At 26.6% G+C, this 17,936-nt stretch overlaps 1 protein-coding gene across 3 annotated transcripts; it reads left to right on the top strand.

The window, feature by feature from the left end:
• Positions 1-459: 459 nt before the first annotated feature.
• On the top strand, positions 460-11,856 carry LOC114131647 (sister chromatid cohesion protein PDS5 homolog B-B). 3 transcript variants are annotated; one of them, XR_007603881.1, is made up of 21 exons: positions 460-921; positions 1,460-1,568; positions 1,627-1,827; positions 1,893-2,077; positions 2,153-2,360; positions 2,431-2,937; positions 3,009-3,307; positions 3,379-3,560; positions 3,649-3,818; positions 6,191-6,295; positions 6,363-6,504; positions 6,576-6,727; positions 6,800-6,925; positions 8,447-8,551; positions 8,618-8,875; positions 8,945-9,167; positions 9,238-9,506; positions 9,729-9,899; positions 9,959-10,069; positions 11,389-11,505; positions 11,569-11,605. XR_007603881.1 is itself a non-coding variant. In XM_027996916.2 (21 exons), the coding sequence occupies exons 2-21, from the start codon at positions 1,485-1,487 to the stop codon at positions 11,635-11,637; spliced, it is 3,612 nt and encodes a 1,203-aa protein (XP_027852717.1). In that variant the 5' UTR covers positions 462-917; positions 1,460-1,484; the 3' UTR covers positions 11,638-11,856. The 3 variants fall into 3 exon arrangements, 2 of the variants coding, with proteins under 2 accessions (XP_027852717.1, XP_027852719.1); XM_027996916.2 differs by having other exon boundaries at positions 462-917; positions 11,461-11,505; positions 11,569-11,856; XM_027996918.2 differs by having other exon boundaries at positions 462-921; positions 11,461-11,505; positions 11,569-11,856.
• The last annotated feature ends 6,080 nt before the right edge of the window (positions 11,857-17,936 follow it).

The raw sequence follows: 17,936 nt of genomic DNA, 5'->3' as shown, positions 1-17,936 counted from the left end.
TCTAATAATTCGACTAAATAATATAGTCTAGTCAGTTATCAAAATGGACTAGATACTTATTATTTAGGTACTAAGATTTTAGATTTTTTTTTGTTACAATCAGGAATCAATATCATAGACCATAGTTTATTAAAGTAGAATCAATAGTTATAAACAGATCATTAATAAATTGCATTGAAGTTGCAAACAATTCTTATATTCGTAATAGTGAAATGGACTTGGAATTAATAAGTGATAATATTCAAATTATTTAATTATTCAATATTCCGATATCTATCTTTGTTTTTTGTGATTACGTCATTACAAAAACACTTTTTTAATATAAGCTCTGTGGTTTTTTAATGAAATAATCAAAAAATAAATAAATAAAAATTCAGCTGGTAAATTGTTGTCATATAACGTGGTCACACTGTGGAACCAGTCAGATTTTAGTAGCATCTTTGGAGTTTGGAGTCCGTTTATTACGTATGTTGTGTGTTTTCTTTTTCGTTCGTGTTCTATTTACAATATTATTATTATTGTATCGCATCCCTTAGCGGTTTTTACTTTTTATATAATATATTTTTTCATATTTGTCTCTCCTTTTCACCTACCTCTCAAACTCTCCTAACGGTAAATTCTCCGCCATTGCCGGTTAGTGATTTATATTTTCAGTTTTATATGCGATTAGTGCGCGTATTGAGAGTCAAATAGATTATTGTTATAACACGTTACTCGACTCGACGCCGGAACTGACGTACGCGCTTTATGTTTCGATAGTTTTTAATTTTTCTAAATTTTGGTGATGAGGAGTGTAACGATGTGACCAATGTAATAACCAGTTGATTTCGCTGACCCGTGTTTACCAGCCGACGCTCGTAGACAAGCATACGCTCGGCAATGCAATACTGCTGTTTGCGCGGGACCGGTTACATTCTGTAAGTAAGTACCTACATCAATCATGTCTTATTATTACCTGGGTACGTTGATTCATAGATAAAGATGCGTGGATCACGTTTTATATGCACGGTTTTATGCTATGACTATCACTGTGTTGTCACAACATTAGTGGTAGAATTTGTTTTTTTATTTTTTTTTTCTGATCGAAGTTGAAAAATAGTCATTGGTTGTCACTTGAATCATCCTACACAAATTCTTAGTCTGATAAAAATTTATACATTAATTAAAATCATTAGTATTTGTTTATTTCATTGGTATTTCAAAATTTCCATTTTCTTTCTTAATACTAAAGTAGCATTCAATTGTCAAGACAATAAATTATAAGAATTATAATTCACATGGTGTATTAATGGTCAGATAATAAAGAGTACATTGACAGTTTCTCATGGTTATTTGTTCTATAAAAATAATAATTTGATCTCAATAATACATAAGCTTTTAGTTTATAACTGCCTTAAATAAAATAATCACTTAAAAACTGGTAGTAAATGTATTAACTCAATAACAATTTGTATTTCAGAAAAAAGTAGCTAATTATCACAAATATGCAGGAGGATATGACATATCCGGCTGGATGTCGTCCAGTTACAGATGACTTGGGTCCAGATGAACTTATTCGCCGATTAAAAGTATATTGTTTTATAATTTAAGTCCATTGATTGTACTAATATCTGTTGAATATTTTAGACTTTGGCTCATACTCTTCAAGCAATGGGTCAAGATGAAGGCATGTATCAACAATATATACCATTGACTTTACATTTGGCTGAAGATTATTTTTTAAAACATGCTAGTAAAGATGTTCAGCTTTTAATAGCTTGTTGCATAGCTGATGTACTTAGAGTTTATGCTCCTGAAGCTCCATACAAAGATCCTGAGCAAGTCAAAGTATGAATTAATTAGTTAAAACTAAGATTTAATTTTAAAATATTATATATAAAATTTTGTTAAAGGGTATATTTATGTTCCTAATTAAACAACTTGCTGGTCTAAAAGATCCAAAGGACCCAGCTTTTAAACGTTATTTTTATCTTTTGGAAAATCTGGCTTATGTTAAGTCTTTTAATATGTGCTTTGAACTTGAGGACTGCCAAGAAATATTTTGCAAATTATTTTCACTCATGTTTAAAATTGTCAAGTAAGCATAAATACGCATTTTTTTAAAAGCTATATTTTATTAAATATTAATCATTAATATTACTCTATTTAATAGTGATGAACATTCAACTAAAGTGAAATCTTTTATGCTGGATATTTTATGTCCATTAATATGTGAATCTGATATGGTAGCCAGTGAACTTCTTGATATTATTTTAATAAATATTGTTGAACCCAATAAATCACAAAGAAAAAATGCTTATTCATTAGCTAAAGATTTAATTCTTAAATGCTCAAACACATTAGAGCCTTACATCCAATCAGTAAGTGTATAAATAATATAATAATAATATTATGATTTCGATTTGAAATGTTTTTTTATTTTTATTCTAGTTTTTTAATCATGTTTTGATATTGGGAAAAAATGAAAAAAATCTAGCTATTAGTACTAAAACTTACGATCTCATTTATGAATTGAATAGAATCAGTCCATCTGTATTGTTGGCAGTGCTTCCACAACTTGAATGTAAACTGAAGTCAACTGTTGAACAAGAACGTCACGGTACTGTGTCTCTTTTAGCTCGCATGTTTTCAGAAAGAGATTCAAGTCTTGCTCGCCACCATGGCGTTCTATGGCAAGCATTTCTAAGCCGATTTAATGATATATCTGTTAGCATACGTATTAAATGTGTTCAGTATGCTATGCATTTACTTTTAAATCAACCTGAACTTCGTCATGATCTGACAGAAGCATTACGTTTAAGAAGTTCTGATAGTGATATGAATGTTCGGCATGAAACAGTTATGGCTATTGTATCAACAGCTAAACATGACTTTGAACCAATTGCAGATAATGAAGAATTACTCTTAGTTGTTAAACAAAGAATGTGTGATAAAAAGGTAGTATATTAATATTATTAATTTAATTAAAAGCTATTATTTGATTATAAACTATTATATATGTGATCTAGTTTAAAATAAGGAAAGAAGCTAATTCTGGGTTAGCGATGATATACAAAACCTATTTAAATGATCCAGACATTCCTCAAGCCACTAAAAAAGCATTCACTTGGATCAAAGATAAAATTCTACATGGGTATTACAGAACTCTTGTTGAAGATAAATCATTGGTTGAACGATTAGTAAATACATCTTTAGTACCATATCAACTACCACCTGAAGAGAGAATGAAAAGACTTTATCATTTGTATGGTACGATTGATGATTATGCTAAAAAGGCTTTCATGGAGATTCAAAAAACCCAACTTTTGTAAGTGATAATAGGTTTTTGTTTTATATAAAACATGTAATGTTTATTTATTTATTAAAAAAAATATTTAGAATCCGTTCACATTTAAAAGAATTTCTTGATAACCACAAAAAAGAAGATAGTCCTCTAAAAGATAAAGAAATTCAAGCAAGTATAAAATTATTAACTCGGTATTTACCTGAATCAGTTAAAGCAGCAGAGTTTATAGGAAAATTTTCACAACATCTGATTAAAGATCCTTCTCTGTTGAGTTGTAAGTTGATTTTTATTGTTTTTTATTTTTAAGCTATACATTCAATAATAAATTAAATTAATAATTTTTTTTAAAAAAAAAAAAAAAGCTATGGATACAATTGCAAAACAGAATTCTAGTACTGCTGAAATATCTGAAGCTACAAATTTAGTTTTACGGAAGCTCGGTCAACCAGTAATGACAAATCTTTATTACAACACTGTAAAAGCACTTTTAGAAAGAGCATCATCAGTAATGATAGACTCTCAGGCATTAAAGGTTAGTGTTGTTTCTTCTCTTATTCATGCCCAAGTAAATGTATTATGTATAAGTTGTGAGTATCTAAATAATAAAATGAAAAATTAACTTATTCGCATAGTTTTTTTGTGGGGTATAAGATTATATTCTTAACTTGTTTAATTTTTAAGAAATGCTCATTATTCAATTTAAGTTACTCTAATTTTAAATCTAACGACGTAAGATTGAAACATTTTCTTTGCTGTGTGTTGAACATACAAAGATAATAAATAGTGCACTAACCTACTCTTAAATGTGAATTATACTTATTATTGTATTAAATACATCAAATATAGTTTTTATATTAGGTTTCTATAAATTCGTGAATTTTAATTGTACTTATATAAAGAAAATGTTATGTATTAAAAGGACACCAACATTTATTCTCAAAGGTAAAAATATTATATACCTAATGTACATTAATGGCTTTTATTAATATTTAAATTTTAAAGCTTAAGTTATGAGGTTTATAAAATTTTTATATTTTATAAAAATATAAAATTAATAAATGAATAAATTATAATTATTCACTATATGCACTCTGAATAATATTCTTACCTTTCAGTTTTATGTCAATTCACTCTTAATACTATTAGTTAAACATAATTATGTATAATTAGTTCTGCTAAACATTATTAACACGTTGACTGCATATGTCTTTTTGTATTTTTCATACGGTGCGTATACCACTTCTAAATATATCATAAGGATTTTATCCTATTTGGTCAAACGTTCAAACCGCGGATAAATACATATTTTATAACTCGCGTTTAACAATGCTATATTATAATAAAACAACATTCGGCAATGCGTAGAAAATAATAAACCATTTTCTTTAAAGGACTATACAACTAAAAAAAATCCTAATTTTTTTTTTATTACGTGAAAATATAGTGCTTTAAAAAAGAAAAATTTTGGTGGTATAAAAATTTTTGTCGGACAATTGCTTTGGTGTTTATTTATGAGTCGCGTAAAACACGTGACGTCATAAAATCACACCGTCCGCCAGGCTGTATCTAAAATACACACGCTGTATTTATTTCGCTCAATTAAAATAACTATAGAGAAAAATTGATTTAAGGTATAAGTTGTTAAAGTACATTTATAAAAAGGTTATAAATTTCTTTAGATGATCATATTATTTTTACAGTATTAAAATTTGTTTCAGGGTAGCTTATATAGGAAAGACAAAAAAATAAAATACATTATATTAAATAATATTGTACACTGTTAATTAAAGTTAAAACAAAATATGTGTTATTATAATTTATAGTTTAAGAACTAAAGTAAGTATGTAAAACAAACCTCACAATAAAATATACCTAGGTATACTAATTAAAATAAAGATAGGTTCATAAAATTGAATATAGGTAAGTAAGTATATAGTAGGTTTATACTACAATACATTAACTTACATATTTGATATTATTTTTTTATTAATTATAATGTTTAATAGATTATATTTATCCAATACTTTGCCCTTTTTATGAAGAATTAAAATCAAAAAGGTATTCAAGATTTACCTAAAATTATAATCTAATTAGCTAAATTAGCTATAATTATTTATTATAATAATTTAATTATGTATAACATATGTATTTTTGTTTATATTAATATATTTTATTGTGAGATTTGTTTTACATATTTATTTTAGTTCTTAAACTATAAATTATAATAACACATATTTTGTTTTAACTTTAATTAACAGTGTACAATATTATTTAATATAATGTATTTGCTATTTAATATATTTTATTTTTTTGCCTTTCCTATATAAGCTACCCTGAAACAAATTTTAATACTGTAAAAATAATATGATCATTTAAAGAAATTTATAACCTTTTTATAAATGTACTTTAGAAACTTATACCTTAAGGCTTAAATCAATTTTTCTCTATAGTTATTTTAATCGAGCAAAATAAATACAACGTGTGTATTTTAGATACGGTCCGGTGGATGGTATGATTTTATGACGTCACTCGTTTTACACGACTCATAAATAAACACCGAAGCAATTGTCCGACAAAAATTTTTATACCACCAAAATTTTTCTTTTTTAAAGCACTATATTTTCATACAAAAAAAAATTAGGATTTTTTCAGTTGTATAGTCCTTTAAATATATATTGGATGCCAAATGGCGTTAAACGCATTGCGAATGATCCTCATAATACCGATTGGCATCAGTACGCATTTAACGTGTTAAGACTAAGACAACTCATGCGGATTTGGTCTCTTTTAACATAATGCTATTAAAGTTATTTATATTATAATATATTGTGTTATTATTTTCTGTTTTACATACCAAATCAAATAGGATCAATAGAATAAATATTATTTTGTTTTGTTTATTAGGAATTATTTAATCATGTCGAAAATTGTTTGAGTGGTGGAAATATGATAGAAGAACTTGGTTTGCACCCAGAAACTGCCGCTTATAGAGGACTCGAGCTTCTTAATGTAAGTTAATTTTTCATATCATCTTAACATTAAATATAATAATTAATATATTATCCCATAACTTAAGGTATTGTCAAATACATTTGCTTGCCACTTTTATCATCCAGACATATTGGATAAGTTATTAGATTTATCTCATCATGATGATGAATATATTGCTCCTCAAGTTCTCACTATGTTAACAACAATTGGGAAATATAGTGCACTTGGTAAATTTTTTCTATTGCAGTTATATGCTATTTAATTATCAATTAAAATAATACTATTGTAAATATTACAGGTGATTCATACCCAGAATTCACAGAAAAATTAATACCAATATGTAAAAAATTGGCTGTATATGGTACCCCGAAACAAGCTAAGGGAGCTATAAGATGTTTATATGTCAATGTATATAAATCCAAAAATGATATCTTTGATGATATTGTCGAGGTAAAAATGTTTTGGATTAAAATATATTTTATATTTAAAATAATTTATATGGTTTTTATTTTAAAAATCTAGAAAACTAAAATTAATTTAGAACCTGATTCAAAACATTATGAAACAGCAATAGTAGCTCTTGGACATTTAGCTATCAATGTAGCTGAAAAATATAATGTTCATTTCAAGAATATGATTTCTCGAAAGGTGAGTAATTCATTATAAATTTCTTTAAATTACCAAGTAAAATTGTGATAATTACTACCAAAGAATATCTATTTTCAGTTTTTTGTTTACTTTATTATAAATATATACAACAGTTTTATTATACATTATTAAACTTAATTTATAAAATTTATTGCAAATGAAAAAATTGATTAGTGATTGTATTTAAAATTATTGGTTTATAACATTATTAAACACATATAAAATTGTTTTTTATGTTATATTGAATGAAGTAATATTGACTAATGATGACAAACCATCCTTGCGAGCTTATTCTTTATCTAGTAAAGAAAATGACTTTCAATTTGGGACCTCTTAAATAAAACTGTTGTTTTTTAGGAGGTCTGAAGTCAATAAAAATTTTAAAATTTGTTCTTATGTAAAAAATATAATATGATGGCTATGAGGGATATATCATTATGTACTTAAAGTTTGATTTTGACATGCAATTGATTATTTTGTATTATTGCCGAGACTATAATTTAGTAATATCTAAATTAATTTATTAATTTTAAGTTTATTAAAAAACATATAAAGTAATTTTATATATTATATTGACTAATGAAGACAAACCATCCTTGCGAGCTTATTCTTTATCAAATAAAGAAAATGACTTTCATTTTGGGACCTCTTAAATAAAACTGTTGTTTTTTAGGAGGTCTGAAGTCAATATAAATTTTAAAAATGTTGATGGCTTTAAGGAATGTATAATTATTTATTTTAAGTTAAACTTTAACTTGATTTATTTTATAATATTGCTGAGGCTATAGTATACTTAATTGAAACCCAAATTAATTGTATGTTACCTAACCTAACCTTATTAACAAGACTCTGTACTTAATTATAATTTCAATATAAACTTTCTAAACAAATATACAAATACCTAAAGTTCCTAGCATTGTCTATCAGTAACCTTAGAAAGTAGTTTTGATATTCCTATTCATTTAATGCACACTAAGTACTTATCAATATTTTCTTTTAACGAAAAACAATATTTCTGCTCAAATATGTTATTAATAAACCAAATAAAGTTATTATGCAATAAAAAGTTTTACATAATACATATTTTATAATGAGCATAGTGAAGAATATATATCGGTTTAATAATATATGTTTTTATATTCATTCATTTTACTTTTTAATATAAATACCAAGTTTTGCCTAGTATTTGACTGACGTCTGACATTGTTAGAATTAACATACACAAAGCTATTTTACTAAACATTTAATTAATAGTTAAAGAACATTTGTTAGATATATAGTTCAACACTTTCACAATCAGACTTAAAGTTGTGTAATGTGTATTCTTATAATATTCCTAATCTATATGTAAACAAAATAATAAAAATATATTTATTTTGTACTTGGTTGAGTTATTCAAAAATCAACATTAAAATATTTTTAAAAAAAACTTATCTACTTTATTTGACTAGCATATAGTCATAAATGTGGTAATAATGACTAATGAATAATAACTTTCAATTTGTTTTGTGTTCTATTTAGATTGTTAAGGAATTATTAGTAAAAGTGTCAATTAAAACTGAAGTTTATAATGCTGATGCTAATTGGTGCTCTGAAGATCTTTTACCTAAAGGCACTAAGTGTAGAGTAAGATATAACTTCTAATATTTTAGTATAAAATTGTGTATTTATTTTAATATTGTATTATTTAAGGCTGAAGGTATGAAAGCTATGGCAAGGTGGCTTATTGGTTTAAAGAATGATAAAGTATCAGCTCAGAAAACATTTAGAATGTTTAATGCTTTTTTGTCACAAAAAGGTGACCTTACACAATCTGGAATCTTATCAAAATCTGAATTAGCTTGGTTACGATTACAAGCAGGCTGTTCTATGTTAAAGATCTGTGAACAAAAAGGTGTTGGAGATCAGTATACAGCTGAACAATTCTTTTTATTATCAACACTTATGATGGTATATATTTTTTAAATTTTGGTGTTTTAGTTTACTGTGTCAACTAATAATACATTTAATTAATTTTAGGATGAAGTTTTGGAAGTACGAGAAATTTTTGCTGCAAAACTCCATAAAGGCCTAGGGAGAGGTTTACCTTTCAAATGTCTACCATTAGATTTTATGGGAATGTATGCTTTAGCTGGACTTGAAGCGGATGAACGATTGAGGACTAAAATCTATGATTACGTTTTAAAAGATATAAACAGAAGACGGGACTACGCTAGAAATTTAACTCAAGGATCTGCTACATGTATTTTCATTTATCCTTATAATCTTGAATGCTATTTAAAGTATATTGTTTAATGTTTTATTTTATTTAGGTTCAATTGAAAAAGCAATGGCACAGTTACCTCATATTTTACCTGATTATATGTTACTGTTTGCTATATCAATTTTAACACACTCTCCAGTATATAAAGATAATAGAGATGAAGAAAGTCTGACATTGATGCAACAGTGCCTGTGGTTCATTCTTGAACCATTGATCACTAAAAATGATTCTTATAATTTTGGATTTTATAAAGAGATGTTGGAGCGAGTCAAAAATTATGTTGACGCTGTAGAACCAACTAATGAGACTGTTAATGCGGTAATTATAAATTTAATTATATATATATATATCATTCTATAAAGAAGTATTGTGGATCTAATACATTTCTAATTCAAAAATTATGTTAAAATCTATAAAATCCTTGTATAGTTACTTAGAATTGTATACAATCATTTTTTTATTTTTCTTATAATTTTAATTAAATATTTTAACATAGAAGTAATTTTAATATTTAAAATATTTATAAAACTTTATTTTTAGAAAATGTGGGCTCTTTGTGATTTGGCAATGAGTGTGTTAGTAGTTCATACTAATACATTTGAAACCTCTCCTTTTTCTGAAATTAGAATTTCAGCAATGTTTTTCAAGAGACATGATGATCCCATGTTTGTGAATGTAAAGGTTTATTTGCCTGAAAAATTTCAAATCAAAGTAAGTTTTTTAAATAAAATTTAAAATTTTGTGATGACGTATTTTTTCTTAAATTTTAGCAAGTAAACAATAATGGAAAAAAAACTGGACTGTCAGCTGCTTTAAGAACCACTAAAACCCGAACTCAAAAAAATAACATTCAAACCAGTCGAGCTAATGAATCTAAAGTAGTGAGTATTTTTATTCTTAATCTACTAAGTAATGATTTGAACTAGGCTAGCCTGTTACTAATAAATTATCTTTATTTACACTAATTTAATATAAAACGACAGAATTTTGTTTATTTTTGAAAAACATCAAAGTTACTAAGCCCTTTTTTTTTAAAGTATTTTTCACCTTAATAAAAAGTCCAAGAAGAGGTTAAATGGCAATATACAACCACCAAAACTCATTATCTGAAAACTTAATGTTAAGTTGTAGAGATATACCTGTAGTAATATTGGTAATAAGTAATTACTGTTCTCTTTTAACCAGCACATTTAAAACTATCAAAAAACATTTCTTACAATCGGTTGCATTTGTTACATTAAGCAGCCACCTACCGTGGTTCTACTTTCATGCTAAGATATGACCCACTAATAGAAATAGTAAATATATCAAGCCATTTTTGTGAGCTTATTCTTTGCCTTTTAAAGAGAATGACTTGAAATTTGAGACCTCTTAATTAAACTTGATTGTTAATCCTTGGATGTCTGAAGTCTATATTTATGTTTTTGATAATAGTGTTGTAAGTTATAACAGTATTGACCTGGCAAATAAAATACATTGGCTGTATTTTTTTATTTGGGCTTCTTTATTTTCTTTTTTCTTTATATTTGTATTTTAGAAGAATAAAGATACTGTAGATAAATTAAAATTATTATTTTGGTGAAATGGTAGGTATTTCCTCAATCTATATTAAGATAAAAAAATAATAGTATTTATACATTTAATTGAAAAATTAAATACATACTTCAGTTTTTCAAAATAAACTTAAACCAAGATTATTTTATTTTAAAAGTTGTTTATACTAGTTTTATCTTTTTCAAAATTCAAAAAAAAAAAAAAATTAGTATTTCTATTTTACATTTTCTTAAAAGTATATACTTTTAAATATTAATTTGATTTTATTTTTTTAAAAAAATAAAGATTCTATTAGATATTTTACATCATTTTCAGTGAATACATTCAAAATTATAATCTGTACTAAATAAGAGCGCAACAGGCAGCGCACAAAAAACAGTCAAAACTCTCGCATGATAGAAAGGGTGACCAATGGTAGAATGAATAAGAGCTAGTCAGGGGGCTAAGTAATTCATTTGGATGTGCCAACGCGGTGTTCTCTTATTTAGTATCGACTAGTTAGTTTTGTTTTAGTAGAACAAAGAGGGCATTCAGACTTCATTTTTTTGGCTTTTAAAAGCCTTTTGTTATACACTTTTTCCAGCTAGAATGCACTAGATGTCTTAAACTATTAGTTGACCAATAAGCAATTATGCTTATTTTACAGACAGCAAGTTCTATTTTAATGTTGCTCATGTTTCCTTTATAAACTATTTATGACTTGATTGTTCTATTACAGAATAATGACGTTCAAGATTCTACTATGTTAGACATGTCTGTTGAAGTAAGTGAGAATTTAATTAACAAACACAACATTTTTACTATAATGCTTTTGATTTTTTTACAGAGAGAAGAAGATGAGGATGTTATTGAACCCAAACGCAGGAGAACAACTCGTAATAATAATTTTAGTTGAACTATTTAAGTGACCTAAGTTAGTTTTTAAGCTAAACTGTATATTTTAATTGTTATATACCTACTGAAAAACTGTTAATACTTATTTATTTTGTTAATATTTTCGATTTTATTTTTTTAAAACTTAAAGTTCTCGACAACAATTTTCTAAGTAATTTATTCTTAAGTGAAATTTTGGTATCAGAGTTATATGTTAAATACAAATATTACATGAATTTTACATATATAATTTTACCACCTTGAAATATGCCTTGTATTCTGATCTGTATTCCTCTGATTGTTAAATCACTAACTAAATTTTAAATAAAATCAGAAGGTATTTAAAGTGTAGTAGTTGAAACAATAACTATGAATAAGTATTCAAAAATAAAACCTAATATTGATATGACATTGTGATTTTATATTAATTAAGCAGATATTACACTTTTAAAAATGTTGTGTAATGTGTTGTTTGATAAAATGTAAAATATGAAATTTAGAGCACTGTTCGTTTTAATTAAATTGATTCTAATCATATTTTTGTAAAAATTTTAAGTTGAAATATTAGAAAAAATACCTTTTACTTTTTATTTATTACATTTATAATTAGTTTAGATTAAGGGTTTAATACTGAATAAGTTATAAGTAAACTTATGTTTAAATAAATTATTTTCTTAAAATAAAAAGTATTTTTGATTGAATTTTTATTTTAATCATTTTAATTTATTTTTTACTACAATATTTTAGAATCAATTGAAAAGTGGGTAAGTAGGTAAGGTGTGGAGAGTACTTTGTCATTCAGTAGGTCATTATTAAAAGTGTTTAATAATATGAATTCATAAATTCAATGACAAATTATTGTGTAAGACTATTAGTGTTGTTACTTAATAGTATATTTAATTATTTCTTCATAATAATTTTTACTGTTATTAATAATACAGTTGTTTGAATTATTTTTTATCAGATTTATTACAATAATGTATAATATTTAGGTTATAAAAGGAGATATTTTTATCGATCAAAACTCATTATTACAAAATGTATTAACATTTTTGAAAGTATTTTTATTACTTAATTTTCAGTTGAAATAAAACAATTTTTTATATTTTTATGGTTATAGTTTTTCTAGTTTTTTTTTTTTTGGAATAACAACATACATTTTAAATTTCATATGGTGAAACAAAGTAAAGAATATTTAGATAAATAAAAATAGAAAATCAATTTATGAGTTAAGATTTATAAGTATTAAAAATTTAGAAGATAAGAATAGTGTGGTAAAAGAATAACCCGTTAAATGTTGGTTTATTACTCCATTCACCCCATTCACCAAAGCTTCAAATACTTAAACTAATCTCATTAACTACTTCATCTGAAATTCAATTTTTGAACAAAAAAAATATTTGGAGTATATATTATGTAATATATTTAGGAATTTATAAATACCATAAGAATAAAAAATTCAATAAAGTCTTGTCAAAAGTTAATAAATAAAATTGTACTAAAATATTTTTGAAATATATAAGCACTATATATCTACTTATAAAAAACCTTTATTAAATAACCTAACTTAATCTTAAGTTTAAAAATTGGAAATGTTGCCATGTTGGTGTTTTTGGCAAAGTTGTTGATAATTTTAATTTCAATTGCTTATGAAATATCAAAATAATAATAATGAAATACAGACCCACAGCATTATAATATATATTTTATTATTTAACGTCAATACCACAGTGGTTTAAAACATTATTTTAGTAGCTTAAAATGTTGAGTATAATATTTCATAATCAGTTTATTTTTATCTAGGTTATGACTAGGGCTCGGAAGTTGATGTATTTTGCATTGTTTTTACATTTTTTGATGTTTATTACTTTTTAAGTCATTTTTTTTACATTTTTAGGTCATTTTCCCACATTTTTATCATTTTTACTGATTTCACACTAGTTCACTTCTTATTGTTTCTTGTCGACCATTATGCCGATAACTTAAAATTTGGAAATTACCACAAACAAATGTTTGTAATTTTTTTATTTCTCTATTTTAACAACACTTTTGCAATTTTTATGTCATATTTTGAGTAATTCAAAGCTTTGATAAATGTATATAGAATTTTATAGTAAAATAGAATAAAATATTTTAAAAAAATGAATTTTTATTAATTTAAAACTAATATTTGTAATTTTTCTGTAATTTTCTAAGGGCATTTTTTGCCATTTTTATATCATAATTGCATTTTTTATTGTTTTTAAGGTCATCAACTTCCGAGCCCTAGTTATAACATACAGTAACATAAAATAAAGGAAATACTTGGAGTCTTGGATTGTCAATTATTTTTATTTTAATTGCCCACCTTTGCTTTTTAAAACAAGAAATTTACTCTTATTTACTATAAGAAATTTGTAGTTGATTAATGATTTATCATTAACAAAATATTTTTATTAAATATTACAATGCTTTTATTTTCTTGGACTTTTTTTTAACTTAAGCTAACTTTTCTGGGGTGTATTGTTTAGTTTGGATTTTTTCCATGGGGTTTTTCTTTTGGTTTTATTTCCGTGACCATTTTTTCCTTACTGCTACTTTAAAATAGCTATTCTTCAAATGTAGACATGACTCACTCATCAACTTCATGGGGGACGGAGTGACCGAGCATTCTAAGGCGTCGGTTGCGATGGGCACTATCACCGGTTCGAACCTCGGTCACGGGCGGCATCTCTCTTCGGGAAAGTCACGGTGTCTTTAGAAAGAGGCCACTATCCCCCACCCCGAGCATGGCAGAAACCTACGGGTGCCTAAATAGAAATTCTGCCAATTAGGCGTCCGAACTAGGCCTTCGGGCCTACTCTCGGCTATATACGCCATACGAAAAAAAAAACCAACTTCATAACTCATAAACCTCCCTAACGTATCAGGACGATTCACTTTCGAAAGCGAAAAAAAATCTTTAGGTTTAAACCCTAATTCTTTTCTGTAAAAAAAATGGATAACTCATGGGCAATAGATGAGTTTGACAAAACAAAAACCTTCAAAACCCACCTAAACGATGTTTTCAAGCCACATGCCTCTTTAGGCTTTTCCGACTTTTATAAAAATATAGAGAAATCTCTTTATGTTCCTCTACAAAAAACCTTGCATTCAAAGCTTTCTCTTCAGCTGAAGTCCAGCACTACATTGTAACTTTCCCAAAAAAGAAATCATGGAGTTTCGATCTCATTACGTTTGAAATTGGCAAAAATTTACCAAAAAAAACCCAAATACTTCTCCCTAACATTTACAACACAGCTCTTCATCTTGCTTATTTTCTGGAGCAATGAAAATTTTCAATTTTTATAGTAATCCCAAAACACGGTAAACCTCCCAAATTTTCTTCATCATAAAGACCAATAAACTTCTTCCCATTATTTTCGAAAGTCTTTGAAAGTTTGATCCTCAGTAGAATAAATCCTATTATAAGATAGGAAAAGTTAACCTTAACACTCAATTCAGCTTCAGACGAAATCGCCACTCCACAATTATATCAAATAAACAGAATAACAGACACAATAACCACACATAAAAAAAACATTTCTGTACTGCAACGTTTCTAGATGTTACACAGGCCTTAGATCGTGTTTTGCATAATGGTTTCCTTTACAAAATAAAGAAAATTCTAACTCCCACCTTCTACTTAATCCTCAAATCTTACCTTGAAGATCGTCAGTTTGCTATCTTCCTTTTCTGCCCTCTCCAAAATTCAATCCAGAGTTCCCCAAGACGTAATCATAGCCCCTCTCCTATTCAACATATTTATAGCAGATCAACACATTTCCATTAACACCTTCATCATAGAATATGCCGACGCTAAAGCGATCATATCTACTCATGAAAATCAATTCACTGCTTCAAATAGGTTACAAGACCACCTCACTACAATTGAATCATGATGCAAAAACTGGAAGGTAAAAATAAACGAAACCAAATCTTGCTATATCACCTTCACTCTACAACAAAGTATTTGTCCTCGTGTTTCCTTGAATAATATCGAAATTTCTACCTCAATAACTACTAAATACTTGGGAGTTCACTTTGATAAAATTAACATTGAACCACCACATACATGCAACCAAACTCAAGCTGAATTCTTGTCGTCGTTCCCTCAACTATTTCTTAAACCCAAAATGAAAACTCTCACTTACAACTAAATTGATTCTATACCAAATTCTTCTAAAACCCATTTGTACATACGGCGTCCAAAATGAAGCTCGGGAAAAAATCAAATATTAAAAAAATTCAAATTTTCAAAAACAAAACCTTTAGCCGAATTAAAAATACTCCCTTGCATGATTCATATCAAAACATCAAACACTCTACACTGATATAAAAATACAATCAGTTATTGAAACCACCTTTAAATCCTATGAACGCCACCAAAACTCTCTTTATAATCACCTAAACCTTCTAGCGAAAAATCTTTTCAACCCAATGCCTGGAAACCCTCTAAAAAGACTAAAAAGAAAATGGTATCGAGACCTACTCCTTGGCTAAACTCTTAATATAACTCTGCACGTGGAGTGTCGCCTGTGGGAACACACGTTTTTCTATTTATTCTTTCTCAATCTCATTTGGCTCATAATACTAAAATACTATAGATTGTATAACTCAAAACAAAAAAAAAAAAAATTTAAATGTATAGTTCATAACATTTTCGTTGGACTAAGATATGAGAGTTTAAAAATTTCAGCGTTCCTTTTCTCCTTGATGATTCACGAAAATTCTTCTATTACTTAATAGGAATTTCATTACCCTCCAGTATTACTTAGATCGAGCTTAACCCGAGTACGATTTATTGAAAACTCCAATCCTCTCATTCCCATCAAAATGGTTTTCAAAAAAACGAAGCAAATTTAACAACCTTAAAACCATATAAAATAAAATACTTACAAGTTTAATGGTGATCAGTTTTTATATTGCAAAAACATAAAATTGGTATGGAAACCAAGCTAGAAGAAACCATAAACTACATAATAATATTGTTAGTGGAAACATACTGAATTTGATTACGAACTTTCTTAGGAACTGAACTTTGTTAGTAAAAAAAATCTTCTAAAATACATTTAACCAAGAAAACTAAGTTTTAAAAGGACTTTATCCCTCAGAGTCAATATGGTCAAAACTGATCATTAGTGCCAATCCTTTGGAATGTTTAATCTCGCACCTTTTTGAAAATTGGTTAAGCTTTTATCATCTCTGAAAATTGAAGTATGATGTCTCCATATTTTCCACTAACTAATAACCTTATCTAAAATACGGAAATTTATTCACAAAAATTGATTTCAAATCTCTGTTATGTATTCTTCTCCAGTTCTATCAAGAGCGTTTTAATCATTACAATTTGCAAGTTTTCTCTCCTTAACTATATATATATAGGTAAAACATACATCTAAAAAAAAGTAATAATAACAAGATTTCTACAAGACCTGACATGTATAAAAAAAATATAGACTATAAAATATAATTTAGACAGAAATCATTTTATATCTATTATACCACACTACCAAAAACATTGATCTTGATTCTTTTCTCGGTTCTTAAATATATCTAAGAACCCTAACTATTAAACTATTAAAGAATTCTACAAAATTAAATCTCTCAATCATTCAACTAAATTATATAGACATGGATGTGCCTACTGCTCAAAGCTATGTTTGGATAACTGTCATTTGTGAGGATGGCTAAAAATTTAAACCATTGGAATTTTTAAACAAATATTCCATTTACACAGCAGTTGTTTTATCTATTTTTAAAGGTCTATTTCTACAATTCAATTCTAACAACGACATAATATTCAGTAACTGACTATCTAGACTCAAACTTTTTAAAATTTTCTATCCTTCTGAAATTGTTAGGAAAATTTAGAATGCCCAGATTAGGATACAACTATCTGGAAAAAGCATTACATTGACTTCAATTCTTGATTACTGTAATGTAGAGGGCTACTAATGTGCGAATAAGCCCACCAAATTATTATCTATTTATCACTTGAAACTCTTAGACCCCCTCTTTTCTATTGTGACATTAAAATGTATAAGCAATGTTCTTAATGTTAAGTTTAATACTAAATAAATTTGTTTTAATATTAAAGCTAACATTACAAGATTGGTTATGCTGGTTCACATATAGAAAATAAATAGTAATTACATTCGTATTTATCATAATAATGAAAATAAATTTAGAAATAAAATTATTTTTTTTATATTAAAACCATTAACATAAAATATTGATATCATGCCTTGATTTGTTGTTTTGGCTAATACAATAGTGTGTTTTAATTGCATGTACACTATA

The sequence above is a fragment of the Aphis gossypii genome, chromosome 2 (assembly GCF_020184175.1).
Source record: "Aphis gossypii isolate Hap1 chromosome 2, ASM2018417v2, whole genome shotgun sequence".
NCBI classification, from domain to species: domain Eukaryota; kingdom Metazoa; phylum Arthropoda; class Insecta; order Hemiptera; family Aphididae; genus Aphis; species Aphis gossypii.
Note: the sequence above shows the minus strand (reverse complement) of the source record. Positions and strands in the feature narration are given on the sequence as shown.

Excerpts from the sequence above, each read along its gene's own strand:
- LOC114131647 (XM_027996916.2), top strand. The coding sequence starts at position 1,485 with ATGCAGGAGGATATGACATATCCGGCTGGATGTCGTCCAGTTACAGAT. Across the intron at positions 6,728-6,799 it reads TCTTTGATGATATTGTCGAG|AAAACTAAAATTAATTTAGA; the intron begins GTAAAAATGTTT and ends TTAAAAATCTAG. Across the intron at positions 9,507-9,728 it reads CTAATGAGACTGTTAATGCG|AAAATGTGGGCTCTTTGTGA; the intron begins GTAATTATAAAT and ends CTTTATTTTTAG.